Source organism: Staurois parvus, unplaced genomic scaffold, assembly GCF_062004578.1.
Source record: "Staurois parvus isolate SC_StPar_1 unplaced genomic scaffold, SC_StPar_1.0 ptg000371l, whole genome shotgun sequence".
Classification (NCBI taxonomy): domain Eukaryota; kingdom Metazoa; phylum Chordata; class Amphibia; order Anura; family Ranidae; genus Staurois; species Staurois parvus.
This window is the reverse complement of record NW_028318167.1, coordinates 2,175,613-2,199,276: the sequence shown is the minus strand read 5'-3', so window position 1 is coordinate 2,199,276 and position 23,664 is coordinate 2,175,613. Positions and strand designations below refer to the sequence as shown.

General features: G+C 40.9%; 1 protein-coding gene across 3 annotated transcripts in view; it reads right to left on the bottom strand.

The window, feature by feature from the left end:
- CHD7 (chromodomain helicase DNA binding protein 7) overlaps window positions 1-23,664 on the bottom strand; it is a 188,493-nt gene that overhangs the window by 150,429 nt on the left and 14,400 nt on the right. For 2 of the 3 annotated variants that reach the window (XM_089685314.1, XM_089685312.1), the window contains exon 2: window positions 7,581-9,394. In XM_089685314.1, the coding sequence (XP_089541440.1) occupies window positions 7,581-9,224 (1,644 nt within the window). In that variant the 5' untranslated portion in view covers window positions 9,225-9,394. Of the gene's footprint in view, window positions 1-7,580; window positions 9,395-10,228; window positions 10,512-23,664 lie in introns of those variants that run through there. The other variant, XM_089685313.1, reaches the window with a different exon arrangement.

Here is a 23,664-nt window from a genome sequence, read left to right as displayed (position 1 = left end):
GGAGGTTCCATACACCGCGGTAGAATTGGCACCATCAGAGAAGTACTTTATGCTGTGTTGTGTGGAGTAGGGAGGCAGTAATAATAGGTCCTCCCCCAGAAGAAAAAAAAAAAAAAAAAATGCCAGTGCCACTGAAACCAACTGACAAAAAGCTGCCTTAAACTGCAAAGCCCAAAAATGATATTCTCTTATTTGCTTCTGTATGGTCTGTTAGATATACCAAAGTGTTTTGTTATATCTCTTTGATGAGTGCGAAGCATACCTGTTGATTCTGCCAGAAATGTTAGGAGCTGCTACCTTCCTGTGTTTAAAGAGGGCTTATGGAGGAAGAGGGGGGAGATGGAGAAGTCAGTGTTCTTTGTAATCCATTGGAAATAATGTAGGCAGGGTTGACACCACGTGCTTTCAAATTCAGTATTATCAACTCAAAGAGAAAGGTAGGACTACACTATATTTCTGGCACCTCAACAGTTATTTTTCTGAACCAGCAGGGTATTAAAAGAGATAACACAGATATATTTGCTTAGAGATATGTACTTTTTTATTATGCCTTGACACATTATAAAAGAGAAAAAGCTGGAGAGCCATATACAGTAAAATATATATCTCCACTAGAATAATAAACCATGCTAGACTTGAAGTCAGTGAGGTTTTATTATATCCAATCACTAATTTTTTTCAGGTTCCAAAGTAAAATATATAATACAGATACATAAAAATATCCATCTATATCTAGAAGTGTAACTAACAGGTTAACAAATGTCTTCACTTTGTATCTACGCAAGTAATGTCACCAATCATGGCAAGTTATTTATTAACAAAGTGCAAACATTCATTTCCAGCATCTCTGTGTATATCACCACTAGAAAGCAGCCTGGAGTGAGATGCATTCTAATCTGGGATGCATAATGAAGGCTCCATCCCTTTCGCAGAACATGAAAGCAACCAGCCACTGCACGCTGCCAGTGAACGACCTGAATTTTGGTCCTTAGGAAAAAGAATTGCATTGTTGACATAAAGTATGCAATCCTTCAATCCACCAATGCAGTATTTGAGAATGAACTAGAATGCCACGGGTAGTACAGGTCCTGCAACAGATAATATGGCTGCCCCCAAGCCACTTTGAGGAGGTCCTTTACAACAAGTGGGCTTTCAGTCCCTCCTACATGGTGGGCTGCAGCAAAGCAGATTTGTGCTCCAGTGAATGATGCTTTTTTCCATAGAGATTTTGCTGCTGAAATATACAGTGATCAAGTGCTAGACATAAAACAGATGTCAGAGCATCTGTTTAAGAGATATAAAAAGAAAACGTAGCCCCCTCTCTCCTCTCAGAAGTCTGGGCAAATCTCCCAGCTCTGCTCCACAAGCTCCAGTTTAATGGAACGCAAGAGAAATGGTCCTTACATCACAAGAACACCTTGTATCTTAAAAACCACCTTGAGCAATTCCCTTCTAACCATTACCAACAAACAGGAAAAAAAAATATCGACGCATATTTACTCTGCACTAGCTCAATCCAACTCCTCATCACTGGGAACACTGTGCTGAGCAAGTTACAGGGAATGAAAAAAAAAAAGTTTTAGTGTCAAGTAGCAATTTGTATTCTAGGAAAAACAAATACTCATTCATTCCAGTGCTTCCTTGAGACGCCTGAGAAATGAACATGCTACTGAGCAGAGGGAAACATTGTAATATATGCAACCTAACTAATAACTTTTCAATTGTTGTCATGGATGGCCTTAGGTATAGGGTGCCAGGGTTGCAAGACGTAATGCAGCAACCAGCTGGTTGATTGCTAAAATCTAGCCACAGGTAAAAAGTGGCCCAATGGATAGAAAATACTTAACCGTCAAAAAAAAAAAATTATCAAATGCCAACTGGCATTGATCACTTAAAATCTACCATCCCCAGTAAACAGATGCAAAAAAAAAAAAAAAAAAACACACCACAACCCTAAACCATTCCAGAAGAAGGGGCCTTAAGCACAAAAATGGTCCTAGTTCCTGACCCTCAAATACAGGGTTTATTTTATTTTTTTTTTAAATGAGGTTTACAGTATAAAATTTCCAAGGCAAGAATGTGTTTTTTTACAAAGATAAAGTAGTTTAGGCTACACCATACAACACCCAATTCATTCTGCCGCCCCAATTGCCCTTCATATTTTGGTATAAATCACAATATAAAAACTTTTATTAGTTTTTATATGCAGTCACATGAGCGCAGAGATCAGGCCCCTCTGTGTAATGTAAAGAGCTGAATTCTAGAGCCATGACATTACTCACTGGTGTACACTGCTCTAAGCATTGTGGGGGGGGGGGAAAGAGTTCCCAGCCATGGTTTACACACAGGGAACAGAGTGCCGATATCACGTGACTTCATATAAAAATAAGGAAATATATTTATAATGTGATTCATGCTAAAATGAATGCAGGGCATTGCAGAGCAAAGGGGAGGCAGCATTTAAAATGTGTGGTATGATATAGCCTAATAAACTGCACCTTAAAGTGGTAGTAAACTCTAAGTTTATTTATACCTACAGGTAAGCTTATAATAAAGCTCACCTGTAGGTAAAATGAATCTTACACCTGCTCCGTTTAGGTTAAAAAGCAGTAAGGGTCTATGATGCACTTCTACACGAGTTTAGAGGTTTGCCTGTGGAAGCAGCTCAAAGATATCCTATGTGACAATGCACATTAGTAAATTTCAGAGGCATATTTTGAAGTTCAGAGTTTCTAGGCAGAGAAAAACCCTTGTGGTTTGTGTCGGAGAGCAGTTTTCTGGCAGAAGAAAAATGCTGAATGCTCATAAACTCTCCTAAACTCCTGTACAAAAACGCTCTACACAAGCATTTTCTGCCAAGGGAACTGGCATTTTTATAAGCCCAGTGTGCAGGGGTCCTAAGAAGCCATCCATGGGTTACCCACTCATATTTGACACAACTATGGCCTCATGTACACATGAGCTCACCTAGTTGTTAAACTCTCCTGGCAGCAGAAAAATGCTGAACACAGCAAAAACACAGTACCGCGCTTATTCATTTGATTGCCCAGAGTATTTTCCAATGACATGGATAAACGCCCCAGCGCTAAACACGGCTAGTGTTAGCATTTTTTGATCAAAACGGTCCTCTCCTAAACATGATTATTCTGCGTTCAGAAGAGTGTTTAACTGCCCCTAAAAGCTACTGCTCCTAAACTATGGTAAAATCCTATGTGTACATTGACATATAGGCTTTCATTGAGGTGAGTTCAGGGGCTTTGGCCAAAAAAAAAAAAAAAAAAGCTCCTAAACGCGAGTTTACCGACACCATGGAACCCATCATGAAAGAAAAATAGCCTTGCTATTCGGGTGGCCCTAAGGCTTCAATAGTTTGAGCTAAGAATTTGAAACAAATATGCAGATAAGGAACAAGATAACCGATTGTCCCAACATGCATCCTCGTTTCAAGTCTCTAACAAAGTACTGCAGCTAGAAAGCCACAATGGCAAGCAAGCGACAATTTTCTGAGGGTAATCAAGAATGAGCAGTCTTATTTTTTTACTCATGGGCAGTTTTTTGCAACTCCAGGCAAACTAATTTTTAATTGCAGACTAAGTCAATTGTCAATTAAAAGTAAAAAAAAACAGCAATAGATTTAAAATAATTAGAGACATAGGTAGCCCTGCCTGCACAACTCAACATGACAAAAATTCCAGTTCAATATTGAAGCAGCTAGGTGGAAAATTGTTGCCCAAACAGTGACTGCATCCAGTAGAAATCAAAGCGTGTGTGGCTAGCTTCAAGCATTTTTTTTTTCTCTTCAGCAGTAGCCCCCTCCTTGTCCTCATCCAAAGACTGAAGGATTAGAACACACAAGCAACCACAACATTTGTGATTCCCACCCCACCACATTAAAGCTGAACAGTCCAATTATCCCCAAAATCCTGGTGGATCTTCCCTGAAATGGAGACCAGAGGAAGGTCAGAAAGAGCTTATTTCTTAAGCCAGCTATACATTGATCAAAATTTGTCCAGTTCACCAGGGGCTGGACAAATTTTGATCCATGTATGGGCAGGTTTTATATCGATCGACTGGTGTAAAACCATCCTGTCAGGTTTTACCCAAACGATCAGTACTGCCAGCTATAGCTGGCAACAGTGAACACTATATCGTTATGGCGCAGAAGGCTCCCTGCTGTCAATACCACAGCCTGAAGATCCCCCATCCTCCTCAAAATGTGTGAATAGGGGAACTGGATGTTTTTTTTTTTTGGTTTTTTTTTAAAGATCAATGTATGGGCTACCTTTTTTGCTCAGTGGGTCACTTTGCCCTGCATGTTGGAATGATCACTGATGCTGGGAAGAAGCTAGGAGGTTTTGCCTAGAGTGGTTTTAAGGCAAAGTACATACTAAGTTGTACGCACATACATATTGTATATTTTAATACAGGAGCTGACTGAACATGGTGTGTACAGATTATTATGAGTCAAGATTCATATAGTAATGCATTTTTTCAACTATTCCAAAAAAATGCAATTCACAGCAACAAAGTCAAATAAACCCCCAGATAGCATATTTCTACAAAGGATAAACAAAGGTCATAAAATGACCACTGTAAAACAATTTGTAAAAAACACAGAGGCAAATGGGCTTGAATTGAGCTTTCATGCAGTCACATAAATATGACTGGAATTTCCTGGGGCCTTATCCCATGATATCTAGAAAGGGAAGCTTGACTAAAAATAAAGTGAACTGGCTAAGCTATAAAATAATGTATATATTTACTGCATTTCAGCTTGGTTCCGGCACTGACACTCTTTCGGCATTCACATTGCACTTGTTACAAAACAGAAATGAAGCCTATGCAGCACCAAGGTGCTAAAAGCACAGATATTACCCACAATATCCAAGTATTACATTTTAGAAGTTTCATATGTAGTTTAATTAAAATTGGTCTGTAATTGGCTACTACATCATATTAACGATCACTCCTAACTATTTGCAGCAAACTACACCTATTACTCGGTTCAGAGCAACAGCATTACAGTTCTGATACCTGCACAGGATTACTACTTACCAATATATAGCAAAACTAACACCACCACCATGTAAGACCATTGTCTCTGGACCATGCCTGGATATCAACACAGAAGTAAACTGAATGTTAATAAACTGTTGTTTCCCAAAAGAACTAATAGGGGCTCATTAGCCTCTAATGGAAGATATGATCTTAAAGCCTGGAACACACAGGCTCAATATCGGCCAGTTCAACAGACACCGGCAGACAAAAATCGGTCCATGTGTAGAGCAGCCTGTCCAGCTAATGTAGAATGGACATGCTAGTAAAAACAAAAAAAAAAATTTGCTGATCGTCATCCAATCAACAGTGCCCTCAGCCAATGGCTGTGAGTACTGACCAGTGGTATGTTCTGGCGGGAAGGGGGTTTGCGGTCCCCCAGTCAAAACAATAGTTCAGCCGGGAGATCGCTGTACTAACATTGCATACTTAAGTATACTGACCTCCTCGCGAGCAACTCAGTTTTATTTTTTCGTTCATCCCACTGGGCCCAACATAAAAAATTCATAGTGTGCACCAGGCATTAACTGTAATTGTAGGCAGACACCTTTCATGATAAAAGCTTCTATTGTCGACTACCTGTTTAAAATGCTAGCTGCCTGTTCTCATGTTGATCCTATTGCTTCAATAGTTTGTGTTACTGACCCAAAACAAAAAATGCAGAACTCTTGATCTGCCTTTTTGTGATTCAAATTATTGAAATTAAAGATTGCCATAAAAGACAGTAATTGAAGCATTAGCATTTTTCAGATGATCAGAAATGGTTACCCTCTTATTTCTTTTATAGATGTAAGCCTTTGAGGGTAGTAGATGAGCACTCTATTTATAACTCAGTTCAAGAATGTGTTATGTAAACCCTAACAATGAACTTCTCATTTTTGTTCTATTTTGCACTGTTAAATAAGCAATTTACAGCATATTATAGTTGCTTGAAAAGTGCAAAAAACCTGTTTAATCCTGAAGAGAAGAGGTTGAGGTGTTCTATAATCCCATCCTAGGATGACAGTGCTGTTTCTTCAAGAGATACAGTACACTGAGTGTCACCCTAGGATAGGAAGTGTGTTACCGGCAGAACTCCAAGTGAAAATTAAAGTGGTTGATAACCTCAGACATGAAATGTGAACAAAGCATATCTCTCTATAGTGTGTACTTGTCTCAATTGAGAGTATCAAGTGTCATTTCTGTCTGCTGCTTCGTTCCTCTGCTATCAGTATGAGTAACTTCTGACAAGTTTTCCTGACACCAAAAGAAAAATGGTGACCGGGGAAGAACCTCCAACAGATTGACAGCCTCAACTCTGTTTCTGTGAAAGGAGGGTGTGTGTCTCTTTCTTCCAATCAGCTCTCAGAGCTCGCCTCACTGAGCTCTGCAGTGTGTAATTTCAGCTTTCCGCCCCCTTTTTTCTGATAGCTCAGATAAGAGTTATACATTCTGGAATTTGAATAGACTTAGAAAAGACTGTAGGAATTTTAATAGACATAGAAAAGACTGTAGGTAAACAGGTACAACTGATGTAGGAGGATTTGTTTAATCTCTGTATCATCTGGCCAGTCACTTCACTGGGTATGTATGGGGGTTTACAACCACTTTAAGTCCTCATACACACTTGACGTTTTTACAGCTGCTTTTTTTGGCTTTTGACATTTTTTTCTACAGCCAGTAAACTCCCCGAAATGTTATCCTATGTGTCCTTGCACACAGAGCGCAATCAATGTTTTTTGGTAACCAAAAAATAAAACACTCTAAAAAGTTGCAAACGCGAAAAAACGCGGCAAAATACTAAAAACTCATGTTTTTAACATGACTTTTCAATAACGCTGGTAACGTTAGCTGTGTAAACGCCCAGTGTGCACGAAGCCTAAGAAAAAAAACAACACACACTAATGCAGCCACATCTAAGAACTGGTAAACTGCAATATATAAAAATTTGCTTCTGGATTTAGATACACTTTACCACCATGTGGTCTTTGATGAAGTTGCTCCACCTTATCTTTGTCGCAGGAAAGTTTAATGGTGGGAGTGGACCAGTTAGACTTGTGTTTTAAAGAGAGACTTGTGTTTTAAAGAGGTAATCCTTTAAACAATCTTGGGAAAAGCCAGGAATTAAACTGAATACATACTTATTGTATACTGCCAAAAAAAAAAAAAAAGTGTATGATCCCACCTTCAATAAGCTGCCACTTTGCCAAGTTCTTGATCTTAAAAGGGTTCTTAGAATAAAAACAGCAGAAGTTTCATAACCAAAACAATACTGATACAACTTCCTGTTACATACCTTTATGACTACACTTAAAAAAATCAGAATACCAAAACAATACTGATACAACTTCCTGTTGTTCCATACCTTTTATGTTTACACTTAAAAATCAGAATAATGTAGACAGAGCAGGAAGTTCACAAGCTGGGCTTGTGTGAAAGCTACACACAGTGTCAAGAGAAAAGAAAAATAAAACCGATATGTCTGAAACACAGGTATATACACAAAGTAGATATGAACTTGGTGCTCAGTTTTAGTATACTCTTACCTGATGAACAGGCACTTTCTGAGGGGTATTCTGAGGTGACTGGTGAAGCGAAGTCCATGGTTGATGATGAGAATGTGAAGATGGTGAAGACTGATGGTGCATAGCTGGATGAGGCTGACAGTTTGCCATTTGCTGCTGAAAAGACTGATGACTGGGATGCTGCTGGCCAGACATCATCCGTTCTTGTATTGCCTGTGGATCTGCATGGCTAACTCCTGGACAGCCATTTGGTCTCATATGCCCACCCATCTCCCTTGGTGTTGAGGACATACCCATGAAGGTCTGGCCCTGCGGCATATTCCTGGGACCAATGGTTCTTTGTCCCATGCCCATGTTGCCAGGAGGCTGGTGAGTTGGAGGATGGGGCATATTTGGGTAACTTCCAACATCCATAGGAATCCCTGCACTGCCAGGCCTAACTTGTGGAGGAGGGGTGCCTGCTGGATTGCTCATTGCTTTCAAGGGCGACATGGGAGGTGGAGAAGCATAGGTTCCCTGAGGCTGTGAAGGATGCATAGTTTGTGTGTTCATTTGGTTAAGTGAGCCGCTAGGATGAATGGGTTGCTGGTGCATCAGTCCTTGACTATTATTTGATGTAAACCCCACAGCATTTGGGTATCTAGGTACAGACGGAGTCATTGGAGTGCTGTTTGTAAGGCCTAAGTTCTGATTCATCCCTGTATTATTAACTAATCCCTGATTAAGGTTACTATAAGGATAACGGGAATACTGCCCTGAGTTGTTTAGCGTAGGTGAAGGTACAGTCTGGTTTCTAGAGTTATAATTAAGGGACTGTGGCCTAACTGCACCCTGCTGAGGAGGATTGGGAGAAAATCTAGGACTGTGAGCAACAGATTCTCCATGCAGAGTGGTGGGGGGATGATGATGAAATTGCTGGACTGAATGACGCAGTGAAGGCCCCATATTTGGATTTTGTTGTGGGACGTGAGACATGTGCCCAGGCCCTGCACCACCAAGATAGGGATTTCCTTGGTTGAGACCATCTTGTCCTTGTGAAAACTGGTTCATTCTTTGTGACTGTAGTGGACCATGTTGCTGCATTGAAAAATCTCCCCGAACCATGTAATTGCCCATTTGTTGAACATGTTGAGGATGAGAGGGACCTTGAGGACCCGAAGGTGTCGGTGGTTGCTGCTGGGACGGTTGCTGCTGGTATTGTGGCCTTATCTGATCGGGCACTTGCACTGCCCTAGGTCCCCACATAGAACCACTATCCACAAACGGCGGCCCATGCCTGTCATTTTGCATACCAGAATAGACGCCCATTTGGCCACCACCATGGGGCACCTGAGAAACAGGCGTACTGTGATACTGTGAATGTGGAGAGGCAATACCATTACCAGGAGTGTTAGCCATCATTCTGTTAGGCTGGTCCATCATGTGCATTTTCTGAGGCTCGTATTGGTTATAGTGATCAAAGTGGGTCAGCTTTGCTTGGTTTTGACTGCTGGGGTTATGATGAAGAGGAGACTGCAATGAACCAAAACCCTGATCCATAGGCATTTGTTGTGCCATAGAATTAACAGGGCTTTCTGGATAACCACATTCCCCAAGGGCCTCCAGGCCTTCGCTGAACATATTTCCATCTTCCCCAAACAAACTCATCATGCCAGGGTCCGCCATCTTGTTTTTGCACAGTGCTCTTTAGAGCCACAAGCGCAAGATTGTGCTTCACCTCACGAGTGAGGTGTTTGTCCTCAGAGCTGTTAATCCTTAGCTAATCTCTTACATGTCATTCCATATTGTCTTAATTCTTTCGGACCCTTCAGTGTCAGACAGTCTGGCAACTGCTCCTGGAGGAAGAAAAAAAAAAATAAAGACATTAATAAAAGTGGCAGTGCTTTATAATTCTTTAATAGCAAAACAAAATGCAAAGCTGAAAAGTTTAAACTCCACTTGCACACAGCAATCATTCGTTAGGTGGGAGAGAACAAAGGAACACTGAAAATGCAGCAGTAGCATCAGCTGCCACAGCAGGCAGACAGATGTATGGATATAGCCAAGCATCCCATCTGCTAAACTAAAGCCCTGAAAATGCTCTAGTTACCAACAGCGTGTCCTTAACCTTATTCCCCCGAGGAGTGTAATGAGATGAGCAAGCAGCAGCATCAAGGGCTGTGATAAGCTAAAGTTAGCAGAATCCGCTAGTCCATTTAACAAACACCAGAAGGTAGAAAGTGACCCTTTAAAAGCAGCCGAAAATATATTTCAAACAAGATATGTGACCAGATTCTCTTTACTCTCTACCCCATGCTTTACACAGTAGACATCTTGTCCGGCTTCTCCTTAAAAGCCACGTGGTATGTGTCCATTGCTCCTCAAACAGCGACCGCAAATCCACAACTTCTAGCACCTCTACTCAAGGTCAAATTATCTGAAAGGCTTGATTCATAGAGCAGGGTGATCCTACAAGATAGAATTAGGTGGCCCGTGCCCATTTATTAGGCTGCCTTGGAACACCGTGCTGAAAACCTACACTCTATGGGCAAATCTGTTATTCTGCATCTCTGAACAATTTTACATACTTTGCAGATGGAGAGAAAACAAGAAATGAGTTTTATATTTGGCAATTTTATTGTGTGGCTGAGTCACAGCTGTCCAGCAAGGACGGCAGGAAGTTCACTCACCAGGTTCACTGCATTGCTTAATGTGCCATGGATACAAGTGGTTATGACAGCATCCGCTTCAGACTGTGCCGAAAACTCTGCTGACTGGACTCTCTAGACAGTTAACTCTTCCAGCTCTCTGCAGGACTGTTCACACGGCATGTGAACACTCCTGAGGCTGAGCAAGAAGCTTTACATGCATTTCAAATCTGCACTGAGCACATACACTAAACATTTTACTGTAGAAAATAAATAAAATAGAAAATTAAAAGGAAAAACCCAAAACAAAAAATAAATAAGGAAAAAAAAGGAAAAAAAAAAAAAAACTAGTAACTATAATGCAAACTGAAGAGCACAAATAAGTGCTGCTAAATATCTGACTTTTCAAGACATGAGAAAACATAGCATCTGAAAAAAAGCAAATCAAAATGCATTTAGATGTTGGAGATAGAAGAGGTAAATGATTAATACAGCTACTGATCTGAACAAATGTGAATTGAAGAATCCCAGCCATGCTTGGAATTTGTCACTATGATTCTAAGGCATAATCTTATTTTTCTTTCCAAGCATTAATGGTCGTGGGCTGGTGCTTCTGCGGTACGCAATGGGAACAAGTAGCTGGATTCATAACTCCTCTAAAACTTTCCTCAGGAACAGGCTACTTCACAGATGACTGCATGAGTGCTATGGAAGATTAACCCTTACGCTGCCAGATTACCCTCTGCCAACTGCCCGTTTAGGGGTCTACACGAAAAATAACTATGCTTCCATTTTTACATACAAATAAGAACAGGAACTGGCGATAAGAAGCAAATCAAATGAATCTTTCATCAGATAGACTGAGAAAGCCACACATCCCCCAGCCTTTTCTTGATAAATCTGTATATTTGACACTACACTGAAGACAGCACAAGCAATACGCTGGGGATATGATGTTTACCTGACATTCACAGTCTTTAATCCATGCATGTAGGTAGTTTTCCATATTACAGCCTGGAAAGCAGTAGTATGGAGATTTAGGTTCGCTGTATTCATATCAACAAACCCCACTTTGGTCAAAAATATTTCAACTTTGAAGTGGATACCAAATTTTTTCTTAAGCAACAGTTTGCATGCCTTGCAAAGATTTTGCACTAATTATATTGTATTGTTAATGATTTAGCGATAGTTCTTTCCACCTCCAGAAATAATCCTTCCTGACACACGTACAGCTATAAATATCACCTCTAACACTAGTTACAGCCCCTCACAAGCTCTGAAGTGGCAAATTGCAAGACACTAGAGTATAGACAGTAATTACTGGATCGTTTATGGTGACCCCAAAAGGGCGTATGATTGAGCTGAATTTTGCAGCGATACACATACAACATGTCCTTCAGAGGACGTCAGTGATTACTTTTAAGTAACAAAACAGTGATCTTTGAATGTAAGCTTCCAATAACAAACTAGCTGCATACACAGCAATTTAGCTGAAAACAAATTAGGTCAAAGCTCCCACCAACTACCAGCATTCATCCTGAATGATAATAATTTGACCTGATTTTTTTATTTTTTAAATTGGAAGATCTGGCAAACCTTTTAGGAAAATGATAAAGTAAACCTTCTGACCAGCATGCACTGGGCTACGCAGCATGTCCAGTTTACTATCCAAGTTTGGACATCACTGAAAGCGGCTTTAACCACATACAAGACATTCTGGAAGTATACAGTCTGCGCACAGCCAGATCCTAATGGGGAATACAGATTTCCTATACAATGGTAAAATGCTGTGCCCACACAGCATTACACTTTTCACAGTCCCATGACATCACTCTTCAGTGTCACATATTTTAATAGCAGCAAACCCCTGAAAACTAACTCCAAACAATAGGGTCTTTGTAGGTTTTTTTTTTTTTTGCTCACTCAACTACTTATGTGATATCTGCACTCTACCTTACAAAGTTAAACTAGGTTTCAAATTACAATATCCTGGGCTTATATAATGACAACGAAAAATTCAAAAAGCTGCAACCTGGAGAATTTAGAATTCATAATTTACTGACTTGATGTCTATAAAATTAAAAGATGAACAGTTACCATAGGCTGCTGCTTATAGTCATACTTGTTTACAACCTCCAGGAATGACTAGCAGCACATGTTCCTATCAAATCATTATAGAAAATGGAGAGGGCTGGAAATAAAGCATTGAAATTAAATCTATTGGATTGTAGGGATTAGTAAACGGCATCTGAAGAGCTCTGGTCATTATTACAAGGCTACAAGTACAAAAAAGGTTAACCATTTGTTCCTCCATAAGCAACACTTAAAAATGACTTGCCTTACACCACGACTCTTGGCATGTTCACCGAGGTAGCGTGTCACTGGGCCTTACCCCAAGGAGTGTGGACTCCAGCAAGAGGCAAAAGTAAAGGATTTGTGATCCTCAGATCCTCCAGGTTCCCAGGAGATAGCCCAGGGACATCACTGGCATGTACAATCAGCAGGCAGAATATGGAGTGTACAGTATTTATTTACCCCCCCCCACACACACACACACTTTAAACCAAGTGTTTGGGTGTGTATGTGTGGGTGGGTTGATGATACCTAGTTGGCAGACCCTGTATTTTCATCCAAGGCCTGCATTGAACATGAACATTTTTTACATATAACTCAGTTTTCAGTGGCTTTAATAGGCATAGTACCAACTGCTATGATGAAATTTCCCTATGGTAATCTATGTGCACATCCGTCCCTGGCTGCCACAATGAAAAGGTGTCACCATTCTGTGCCATGATTTTCCAATGAAAGGCTTATTCTATCTAATGAGTAAACCATTGGAAAGGGTGGGGCACCATCATGCATCCCTGCAACTACTATGGCAGCTGGGAAGACATGGAATTATGGTGGGGGGGGGGGGTAACTTCCCATGGAATACTCTCTCAGCAACCCCAAAAACTAAAATATCAGTTTTGGATGGGGCTGGTCTATTTTTTGTGCAAAAATCAGGGCTTGGATTTTCTTTTCATGAAATCAATGTCCTTTTCCTGCTGTCCAGTATCTTATACAAGGACATCTGCAGAAATCAATACAGGCTTGTATAAGCCATACAGCCCAGTTACTCCAAACTGTTAACTGCCTTTTCCGCACCAGCTTTTACCCTGAAAACAGCAATGTCCTTGCTGATCCTTGGGCTTGTTTGAAGCAACTGATGTGCACGCTCATTTTATCTGTGTCAGCAATAGAACAGATCCCTGCTTGCCAGATTATGATGGGAGGAGAGGGGAGAAGGCAGCCATAATACTGCCATTACCCGTCAAGTGATCTCCTGGCAATTATATTTGCTTACAAAGCTGCCACTGGAGAATTCAAGAGACGGGAGTCCAGTGGAGGAAGACAAGTCCGAGTTTGCAGTGACAGAAAAAAGAAAATCCTATGTTTTCCACTATGTACAGCCATAAATATCACATACTAAGTATATGCGTGCTCTTTTCGAGGGAAAAAAAAAAAAAAACCACGCATACAATAAGCAAATATACTCAAACCTGCCCATCCTCCTGAAAACCGTGCGGCCTACCCTTCCCCCTCTCTCTACACCTCCAAAGGTCTTTTCTTCTTCCTTGGCCTGAGCTGCAGCTGAAAATAATTTATCTCCTCTCTTTGCAAGACTGTGGCATATGTGATGGGGGAAACAGAACCATCATGAATAAACTGCAGCACAAAGACTGGCTGAGTGTCACAGGATACAAAGGGCCAAAGGTCATCCCAGTGAGCTGGAGGGTATTACGCTCATTCAACTATTTTCCCCCCACTACACAAGCGCACACACACATACACAATTATGGAAAGCTTTTTTTTTTCTTTTTTCAAAACTGAACAGCCCCATGCAGTATATACAAAAACAAAGTCACAGTCTAATAAATGCAAGTGATCCAAACCATTCCTCAAATGTCCAACTCAGAATTTTGTGTACAAGAACTCCCCAAACTCATCTTATAACAGCCACAAGGTGCAACTCAAATAAAATTTAGAGAAAGTACTCATTTATAAAAATAAAAAAAAAATCTTTAACTGCTAATCAAGTGTGTTCTACTTCAGTATGCCATCATTGAGTAAGCCTCTCTGTACATTCAGAATCATTTAGGGCTAGTTCACACTAGATGCAGTCCAGTGCACTTTTTTTCTGTATCAAAAATGCATGCACAGTGTTTTCCATGTATTCCAATGGCTCTAGTTCACACCAGTGCAGTCAGTTTCAAGTGCAGGAGAAAAAAAAATAAAAATTGAACATGCTGCATTTTTTTCTGCACAGAATCATACTGGAACATAGCAAACTGCATCAAAACTGTACCAGAACTGCGTGTGGTGTGACCTGTAAGCAAAAACGTATCCGGAACGCATCTTGAGTGCGTTTTATAGTGTGAACTGGCCCTTAGCAGCTGCTGGTCTTCCCTGTGAATGAAGCAGTTCCAATGCCTTGTAAATGATGATTTGCATTGTTTTACTTTTCTTTCCAACTTTATTGCAATTTAACAAAATGCTGTTTCATTTACCTTTGTTTCCTGCAACATGCTGAACTGAATTCAAAGGACTCCAGATGCTTTAGGATTGTATTGCCCAAGTCTTCCCAGTGCAGTCCAACCCATATGGTGTGAATGGATCTTAATCGGGATCAGGCATGAAGTAAGCTAGCAATTGCAGCTTTTATGTTTATATAATACTATAGAATAAAAAAAATTCACACAGAGAATACAAGACTATACTGTGCTAACAGCAGCAATTTGCGATCTTCCATGGCATAAAATATAAAAGGTGTAACGCTTAACTGATTGTGGCCTTTCCCAAAATAATCAGGGGACATTTGTGAATGATCTTAACAGTCAGCATGTTCTGCTTCGGTGAATGGCCTACCTGCACTTTCATACAACATATACACGATACAGGGACACCGTAAGCTGTATGATCTAGAAATACGGGCAGCTGATCTACAAATCTTGATTTTTCCTGTAGAAGTCAAACTTGGCCACAAACCCTTCTGCCTTCCAAGCCATCCATAAACATGATGGACAGGAATCAAAAGACTATGGAGACAGGGAGGTTGGACCAAACTCATCTTTTATAAAGAAGTCAAGATTAGATCAGAAATGTACCTGCTGCTTATATTTCTGAGTATGTGTATTCTTTTGAAGCGTGGTTTTCACTTACTATATCTTCTGCAAATGCATTCTCATAGTCAGTCTCAAGAGCCCATGGAGTGAAATGCACACAATGCATGCAAATGGAAATTCCAGGTTTTCCATAATCATCTTAAAATGTAGATACATACATGTTATACTTCTAACATACATGTTCTAAAAGGAATAGAATGTGTGCATAGTAGTGGAACACAAGTAACATGCAGTGTTCATCCTGAAATTGATTATCCAGGTCTGTTTGAAGGTTAACTATAGAAACAGTCTGCACTACTAACTGCATAGGAAGCACTTTTCCTGGGGGGGAGGGAGCAGTATGCAAGGCATTTAAACAAAGTAGGATCTACACAGTGCCAGGCTTGTTCCATAATACAATCCAGATTGTAGTTTACTATAGTTATAGCCTTAAATTATTTCTGAAAGGTTACTATGGGTAACTACAGGATCAATTTACTGAGTATGCCTGTCAAGATTAATGCTAGGTTCACACATGCACATTTTCATGTGTTTTTCAATGCATTTTACACGTGTTGCCACTAAAAAATGTGGATTAAACACAAACACACACACACCTTTCTGCAGTTGCACAAAGCACACTACATAGGGGTGAAGGGGCCCCATGTACAATAACAGGCTTCCTCTTGACCTGCGACAAACTGCACAGGTATGACTGAGAAATAACATTACAATCACAGGCAGATAAGTAGAACTCCACCATATGTGAGCGCCACAAACCAAAACCACAATTTCATTCATTTTTATTATTGAATAGCAAATTCACACCTCCATCCATGTCCCTATGCTGTATTTGGCAGAGAAATCACCCTCTAGCATTTGACCGTGACCAACTTAAAGAGGAGCTTCACCCAGTAAATAAAAATGTCAAACTCAGCAGCTACAAAATGTTGAGGCATGCTGTGCCTTGTGAATGATCCTGCAGTCTCCTGGGACCTGCGACGTGTCCCAAGAGACTGAGGGGAAATGGGGTGGGGGGTGTGGCAGGGATGAGGGTTAAGGCAAACTTCCACTGGGGAGCAGGTACCTTTTAAAATCCGGTACTTGCTCTATCCTCTAAGAAAAAAAAAATACATTCTAATTATGGGAGAGGAAGGGGGAGGACCAGGAAAAGCAGAACTTCCCCTTTTGGTTGAAGGGCAGATGATTCATGTAGCATTTACTTCCTGGAATACATCTGCCCATAGCTCAGGTATGCAGGCAAGAGGGCATGCTTAACTTAGAAAACCCATCCTCCCTCCTGAAGACTCCTGGTATGTATGACATTTGCCTAGGCCTGGAAACTAGGACATACCTTTAGAAATTTAAAAAGAAAAAAAGATTAAAACAGTCAATGCTGATTCAGAGAGTGAAGTTCCACTTCAATACTACTATACCATGACCCAATCATTACAGAACTTTCTAATATTTTCTGCTCTCCTCCTGCATGCCACAAGAATTACTACTGCGATCAACAACCAACACAAAAGTCAGGCAAGAATTTAACTTGTGGCTCCAGAAGTATTCATCATTTTGAATTCATGAATCCCAATAAAACACCATTACATTTAGAATGATTAGGTGGAGTTCTTTAGGCAACATCTTTACAGTTCCCAATAACACAGTGGAAGCATCCAATAAAAACCAATAACCTTGGCATAAAGAAAAGAGAATATCATGGATAAAATGGCTGCCTGCTTATCCCAAACCTACCCTTCAGATTCCACCCTGTAACAAAGCAATGGTTCCTATTAATATCATTCTTAAGTGGCCCCTTTCCCTACTGATGTTTATTCCATCAGTGGATCATTTCTATCTATTCAACATGCTGGCACTCCAACAAAGCCACTGAATCTGAATGAAGACAGTACAAAACCAGCTTTTTCTTTTTAATTTTTGTTTTCGATGTGGTAAGTGGGTAGAACCCCTTCAGCTTTTTTTTGTCTATCTATGCTGGGGAGATTCAATCCCCATCACTGGGAATGAAAATTAGGGAAAAAATTCAAAATATTGAATTTTCACCAGATCATGACTGAAGGAAAAACCTTCCAATGGTGACATTTTTTTCTGGGCGTTTCCCTTATTTTGAAGAGATTTCCTCAATTCCTGTTTGGACCTACAGTACAAGAAATGAAAGGAAATCCTCCCAATATGAGACACAGAAAAAAAAAAAAAAAAAAAAAAAAAAAGGAGGAGGAGGAGAGACAAGGGAATAATCTATTCCCTATGCTACACGAAATGAAGAAAAAAAATAGCTTTTAGATGCAGCATAGATTCAATTGTACACTGCATGACCGAAGGGGACATGAGAGGTTGGTATGAGACAGGACCCCTAAAAACCTCACAATTCTGCTTATGTCTTATGCATAAATTAACTTATATCTAAAAAGGTGAAGAAACACTTTGCCTTGGAAACAAGCAGTCAAAAGTCATCTCATACCTAAAAAGCAGCTATAGGGAATTTCCCAACTCTGAGCCACAAGGTGTTAGTGGTGAGTGCAGACTATGTTAAAAGAGCCACCCTAAAGTGATATTTAATTCATCAGTGGAGTCATCAACTCCCTTCCAATACCTCGGGAGACTTCCTTGAGTTTCTCTGCTCTGTTCTACCCAATTTGCAGTGTCATGGGTGTCCTTACTCCTGATTATATGTTCATAATATAATTCTCACGGGGAAAATAGATTTATTGCAATTAACGCAAAAGGTATGCCAGATCAGGGAACTCAAATAGATCTTAGTCCATGAAGGGACATAAATTACTATGTTATTTAATGAGTTTATTGTACTTACCCCTAGAGCAGTGGTCACTAAATGGCAGACCGCGGTCTGGAACCAGACCGAGGGACAGTCCTGTCTGGACCACAGCCACACAGGCCGCCGGGCTTAAGATTGCCGCACAGCGGGAGGTAAGCGGCAACTGCAGTCTGGAGAGGGCTAATACAGACCGCGGCCGCTGCTCACCTCCCAGTGTGCAGCTATGCCTAAAGCAGGGCTGACAGGAGGAGCGGCAGTGACAGCTCCACATGACAAGCAGGAAGCGCCGCTGACACAGGAACACCTCCTTAGCTGGCTGCTGCACTGAAAAGGACAACAGCGGCCTCTCTTCTTCAACTGCTGGCACACTGACAGCTCTGTAGCGACAGTGGATGGGGCTGTCTCTTTGCCGAACTGGGCTGTCTCTTTGCCGAACTGGGTCCAGCAAAGAGACATCCATGTCCAGCAAAGAGACATCCCATCTTTGCTATATATTTGCTGTGTTGTTAGGGGCGCTGTATTGTGTTAAGGGGCGCTGTGATGTGAAGGGAAAAAGAGGACACAGATTTGTTTAAAAGAGAGGACTGTGATGTAGAGGGGACTACAGTGTGAAAGGTACACTAAAGATCATAATGTACTGGGGGACTGTGATGTGTTATATCGCTAACAAGATTTGGACCTCTGCTGGAAGGAAATTTTGCTGACCGGACCTCTGTAAATTGTAATTCAAGACCCATGCGCTAGAGGAACCCAATACTTTTCTCAAGCATCTCCAACAATCCACATATGTACTTGTGCACATACCACCGAGATCCTTTATACTTGGACAGTATGGGATTTTATTTGAATGAAAGGAGACTGTAACATGCACAGATCCTTTAAAATGGTTCTAAAATTTGAAGGTTTTTTACATTCATGCATTCTATGTATTTAGGTAAAAAGCTAAAGTGTGCAGCTCCTCCTCCAGCCCCCCATTAATACTTACCAGAGCCCGATCCCAATCCAGTGATGTGCACAATAGCAGAAGTTCTCCTGGGTCTCTGCATCCTCATTGGCTGAGACAGCTGCAACGGTCATTGGCTCTTGCTGCTGTCAATCACAGTCAATGACAAGGAAGCAGTGGGACAGTCTCAAGACACACAGAGGCGGCTCCGGAGTGAGCACACAAATGACCCCAGAGTAAGCAGCTTTCTCTGGGGGCAATCAGCAGATGAGAGGGACCAGGAGCGCCGGCAGTTATTAAAAATATGTCTGCCTTTAAGGTCACATAGATGTAATGATTGCAAAGAAAATCCACATGTAAACAATGCATTTCAAATGATCTTCCTCAGGAGTACATGTGAAAAGAATCAATACGATGGAACCTAGGCTCAAACAAGTTGAATTCTGATCATAGAATCTCTGTACAATCAAATTTAGATCTACCAATATATGCATTATGAGGACCTACCTAAATTTGGAACTCTTTAGGCAGATCCCTACACTATATGCTTATTGGTAGATTTAAAGACGTACAGCCAAAGCTTTTTTGACTGTACTTCTGTGAATCACAGGAGTGCCGTTCATTCTGCACTCCTGTGACCCGTTTTCAGTTGACAGCGGACTGAAGTCTGCTGATTTCACTCAGCCGGTCCAGGCTGGGGAAAGATCCCGACTTCAAAGCAGGGATCCACCCCCGAGTCAGGAGCAGCATCTGGCTCGGCCTCTCAGAGAAGCGCTAAGAGCCTTAGCCAGCCACTCCCTCCTCCTGCAAAGCCCAACACTACAATGTGCGCTGGGGGCACTGAGCAGACAGCGGTGACTGACAGTCCCTCTCTCTGCTCAAAGTGGAGAGAACTCAGCAATCGGTGGTCATGTGATCACTGAGTTCTCACTCAGAGCCAGCGGGGGACAGATCCAGCATCGGACCAATGATGAATCTACCTATGGAAGTATAAATATGAAAAAAATAGCCCTACTTCTCTTTTAAAGAAGACTGTACAATCTGAATGTAATGTGCTTTGTGAGCTGAAATTATTTTTCACCAAGTAGAAGCTACAAATGAATAAAAAAACCTGCAGTTATTACACTATCATCCCACCATCAGTGTACTAGTATACATACACATAAGAAAGACAACTCCTGAAGTCAAAGGTCTGTGCATTAGCTGCACCAAAAATAGATTTAGAGCAAATTGTGCAAAGCACACAGCATGCTAATAGGCTTTAGAACTGTTAAGTTTCTCCATTGCGGCCGGTAGCTGGAGATCCGTCCAAAGTTTTGAAAGCCGGCTGCATTCACTTAGGAAAACTATTTTACCATTTACCACAAATTACTAACAGACAACATGATTTGCCAGCCATGAATTGGACTAAAACGAGCATGGAGAATTGATGAAATCTGGCTTCCCCTGTACAATAAGTAAACAGAACTCGGAACACATTAAGGATAAGAGATCAGCAAAAACACGCCAGTTATAAGAACACGTGCAGTAATTGATGGACCGTGGCCTGATGCAACACATCAGAAACATGAAAAATGTAACCTAGCTTACTTCAACAGTAGAGGAAATTGTATTGTACAGCACCTATCGTGACATCCTGCATTTGTTAAAAAGGCCATACAGGCTGTAAACTTAAAGGGGACCCAATGTCCACATTAAGCTGTAAAATTGTGCAGGAGATGGGATGCAGGTATTCAAACAAAACACTGATAGATCTTTATTGGTTGAATAAAAACGTGCTTAGAAGTGACTTAAGCACATTTAAATTGTCAAAATTAAGGTAGTTGTGAAGGCTGAAATTTTTTTGCATAGAATACATGATGGTAAAAAAAAAAAAAAAAAAACCTGTGTGCTGATCCCCCCCACTCCTTATACTTCTAAGGCCCCTTTTCAGATAGGGGAGACACACCAGCAGATCCGTTTGCTCAGTGGGCTCAGTGAGCAAGCGGATGATAAGTCTGTGTCCGCTACGCAGCTACAGAGCGGACACCACCTGCTTTATCCTATGGGGCAGACAGATAGAAACGGACACCCTGTCCATTTCCACCCGACTGTCATCTGATCCGGTCCACCAGACAGATGAGGAATGGATCACCAGCCATCTATTTTTGGCATACAGGACTGGATCAGCTGACACTTGTCCACTGACACCCACCAGTCCAAAGAGGTCTATGGATGGCGGACCTAATCAGACCGACAGTGTGAAAAGGGGCCTTACCCGAACCCCCTCTTGTTCCAGCGATGTGCATGAGAGCCTCAGGTGCCCTGGGTCTCTTTCTGCTCATTGGCTGTCACAAAGCAGAGGGAGCCATCGGCTCCCACTGCTGTCAATAACAGCCAGTGAGGAGAGAGCAAGGCTGAACAAGCACACACCAGTGCCCACATACCAAGTGTCTTGTTACTGGAGGCACTGGTCAAGGAAGAGGAGCCAGGAGCACAAACAAAGAACCTGAGAAGAGGAGGATCACGCTGCTTTGTGAAAAAAAAATCAGAACAAAGTATGACATGTTTGTTATTAAAAAAAATTAAAAATAAAACCACACACATGAACCTTCAATATAACTTAAAACATCACTGAAATAATAAATTAGCCACTCAAATCTCACAAACATTGAAGTTAGAAAATCATATGTTTCAGCATGCTCTAAATTTTATACAAACTAATTCCAGAGGCTTTCTTGTGATGGTTAAAGTTGAACTAAAGGCAAAACATGTTTTCTTTTCCTTTTGGATAGAGTGTGGGCGGGTTATAACCCGTCAGTTTGTTTTGCCATCTGTGTTCCACTGGGGAGATTTCCCTTAATTTCCTGTCCAATGGACAAAACACAAGATGAGAGGAAATCCCTCCAAAATGAGGAAGATCCATGGTTGTCAGCATACCTACCAGAATTATTGTCCACACTGAAAGATTTCCCCTCTTCCTATTCTGGTGAGCACTCAAAATCTGGGTCTTACACTTCTGAGGATAATGTTCACCAGGAAAAAACAGCAAGGGTGAATCTTTCTAATGGGAACACAGACCGCAATAAAAGCCTGATAGGTGTTCTAATCCCTCTCCCCAAATCTAAAAAAGGAAAGTTTTACCTTTAGTAATACTTTAATCATTTGCTTGAATCATCATGGACAAAAAACAAACCCTAGACTGTATATAGAAAGCTTGAGATGGGATGAAAGACGGTTGGTGGAGATTACAACATACAGGTACTACTCTACTGTTTAATAAAATCACATTAATCCCCATGACAGTGTCACTTTAGGATCACTGGGCGTCTTTAGAGAAAATCATATCTGTATATAGCCAGGTTGGAAAGCTTAACTGAATAGAGGGGCTTTATTTGAATTCCTTCACATGTGTAGGATGATGTGAATGTACAAGATATATATGTAAAGCACTGTGTAAATTGACAGCGCTATATAAGTACCTGAAATAAATAAATGATATAACCAAAAAAAAAAAAAAAAGAGGATCTTGAGGCCCTGTAACTTCCTGTACCCTGAAAAACTCAGTCTTACCATCTTTCCCTATGTAGGTTCAGGCATTTCAAATCAAGATGTGACAACACCACTGCTGCAAATGTATGCCACAACAAGTGTTGTCACCCTAGTACAGGAAGTTTGTAACTGGCAGGATCACCAGTTGAAAAAGGGAAAAAAAAACTCAACAAAACACATTTAAGGACTAGAATGCTGCACTATGGTTTTCCTTGGTTTTAGATACACCAAGCTTTTTTTTAACTCTCCTTAGTTGGGTTTTTGAATTTTGGCTGAAATTTTTAATAGGCTCACTTTCACTAATATATAGTGAAGTTTTTCTGCTGGCCCTCATAAAAGCATACTATGTTTTGCTGATCTTACATTTTGGTTATGTTACTGGTTAGGATGTAGAGTTGACATGGCAAAGTTCTTTAAATAGTATCATTCAACTACAGAGCAAGGATTAAATACCAGTCAACATATGGGAATGTTTTAATTATCTATAATTTGTATCAATTTAGAAGGCTAGCAAGTTAGATTTCAAACTCAAAAGGGGGGAAAAAAAATCATTGCTCATATTTCTCTCACCCTTCTTAAGTTCAAGCAAAGCAAAAAAGGACATGCAGAGGTCCCAGTTCAGTTGAGTTCTGTTGCCTTGTAATGCACAGAACGTACCAGTGAGCAGACTGTGCAACACATGTAAACATAGCAGCTGCATTTTCCAAGTGTTTACATGACGGAAGACTGGTCTGTACAGTGCCCTACCGCAATCTACAAAACTCAGGTCCTCGAGTACCCCCAACAGGCCATGAGCTACGGATTCCTCTCTATTAGCAGTGGCCATTACTAATCCAGATAGATTAAATAACTCTGAGACCAGAAACATTAGTAAAACCTGAGGATTGCAGCTGAGAAGCCGCATTCTGCGATCACACAATGTAAAGGTAACTGGCTGCATAGATGTAAGTGGTGCAGCAAATTGCACTATAGCGGCATCCAGTACAAACACCTATGCGTACTACCCTTAGCTTTCTTACATTTTTAGTACGAGTGCCTTTTTACAAACTGGAGAGGGAAAAAAACA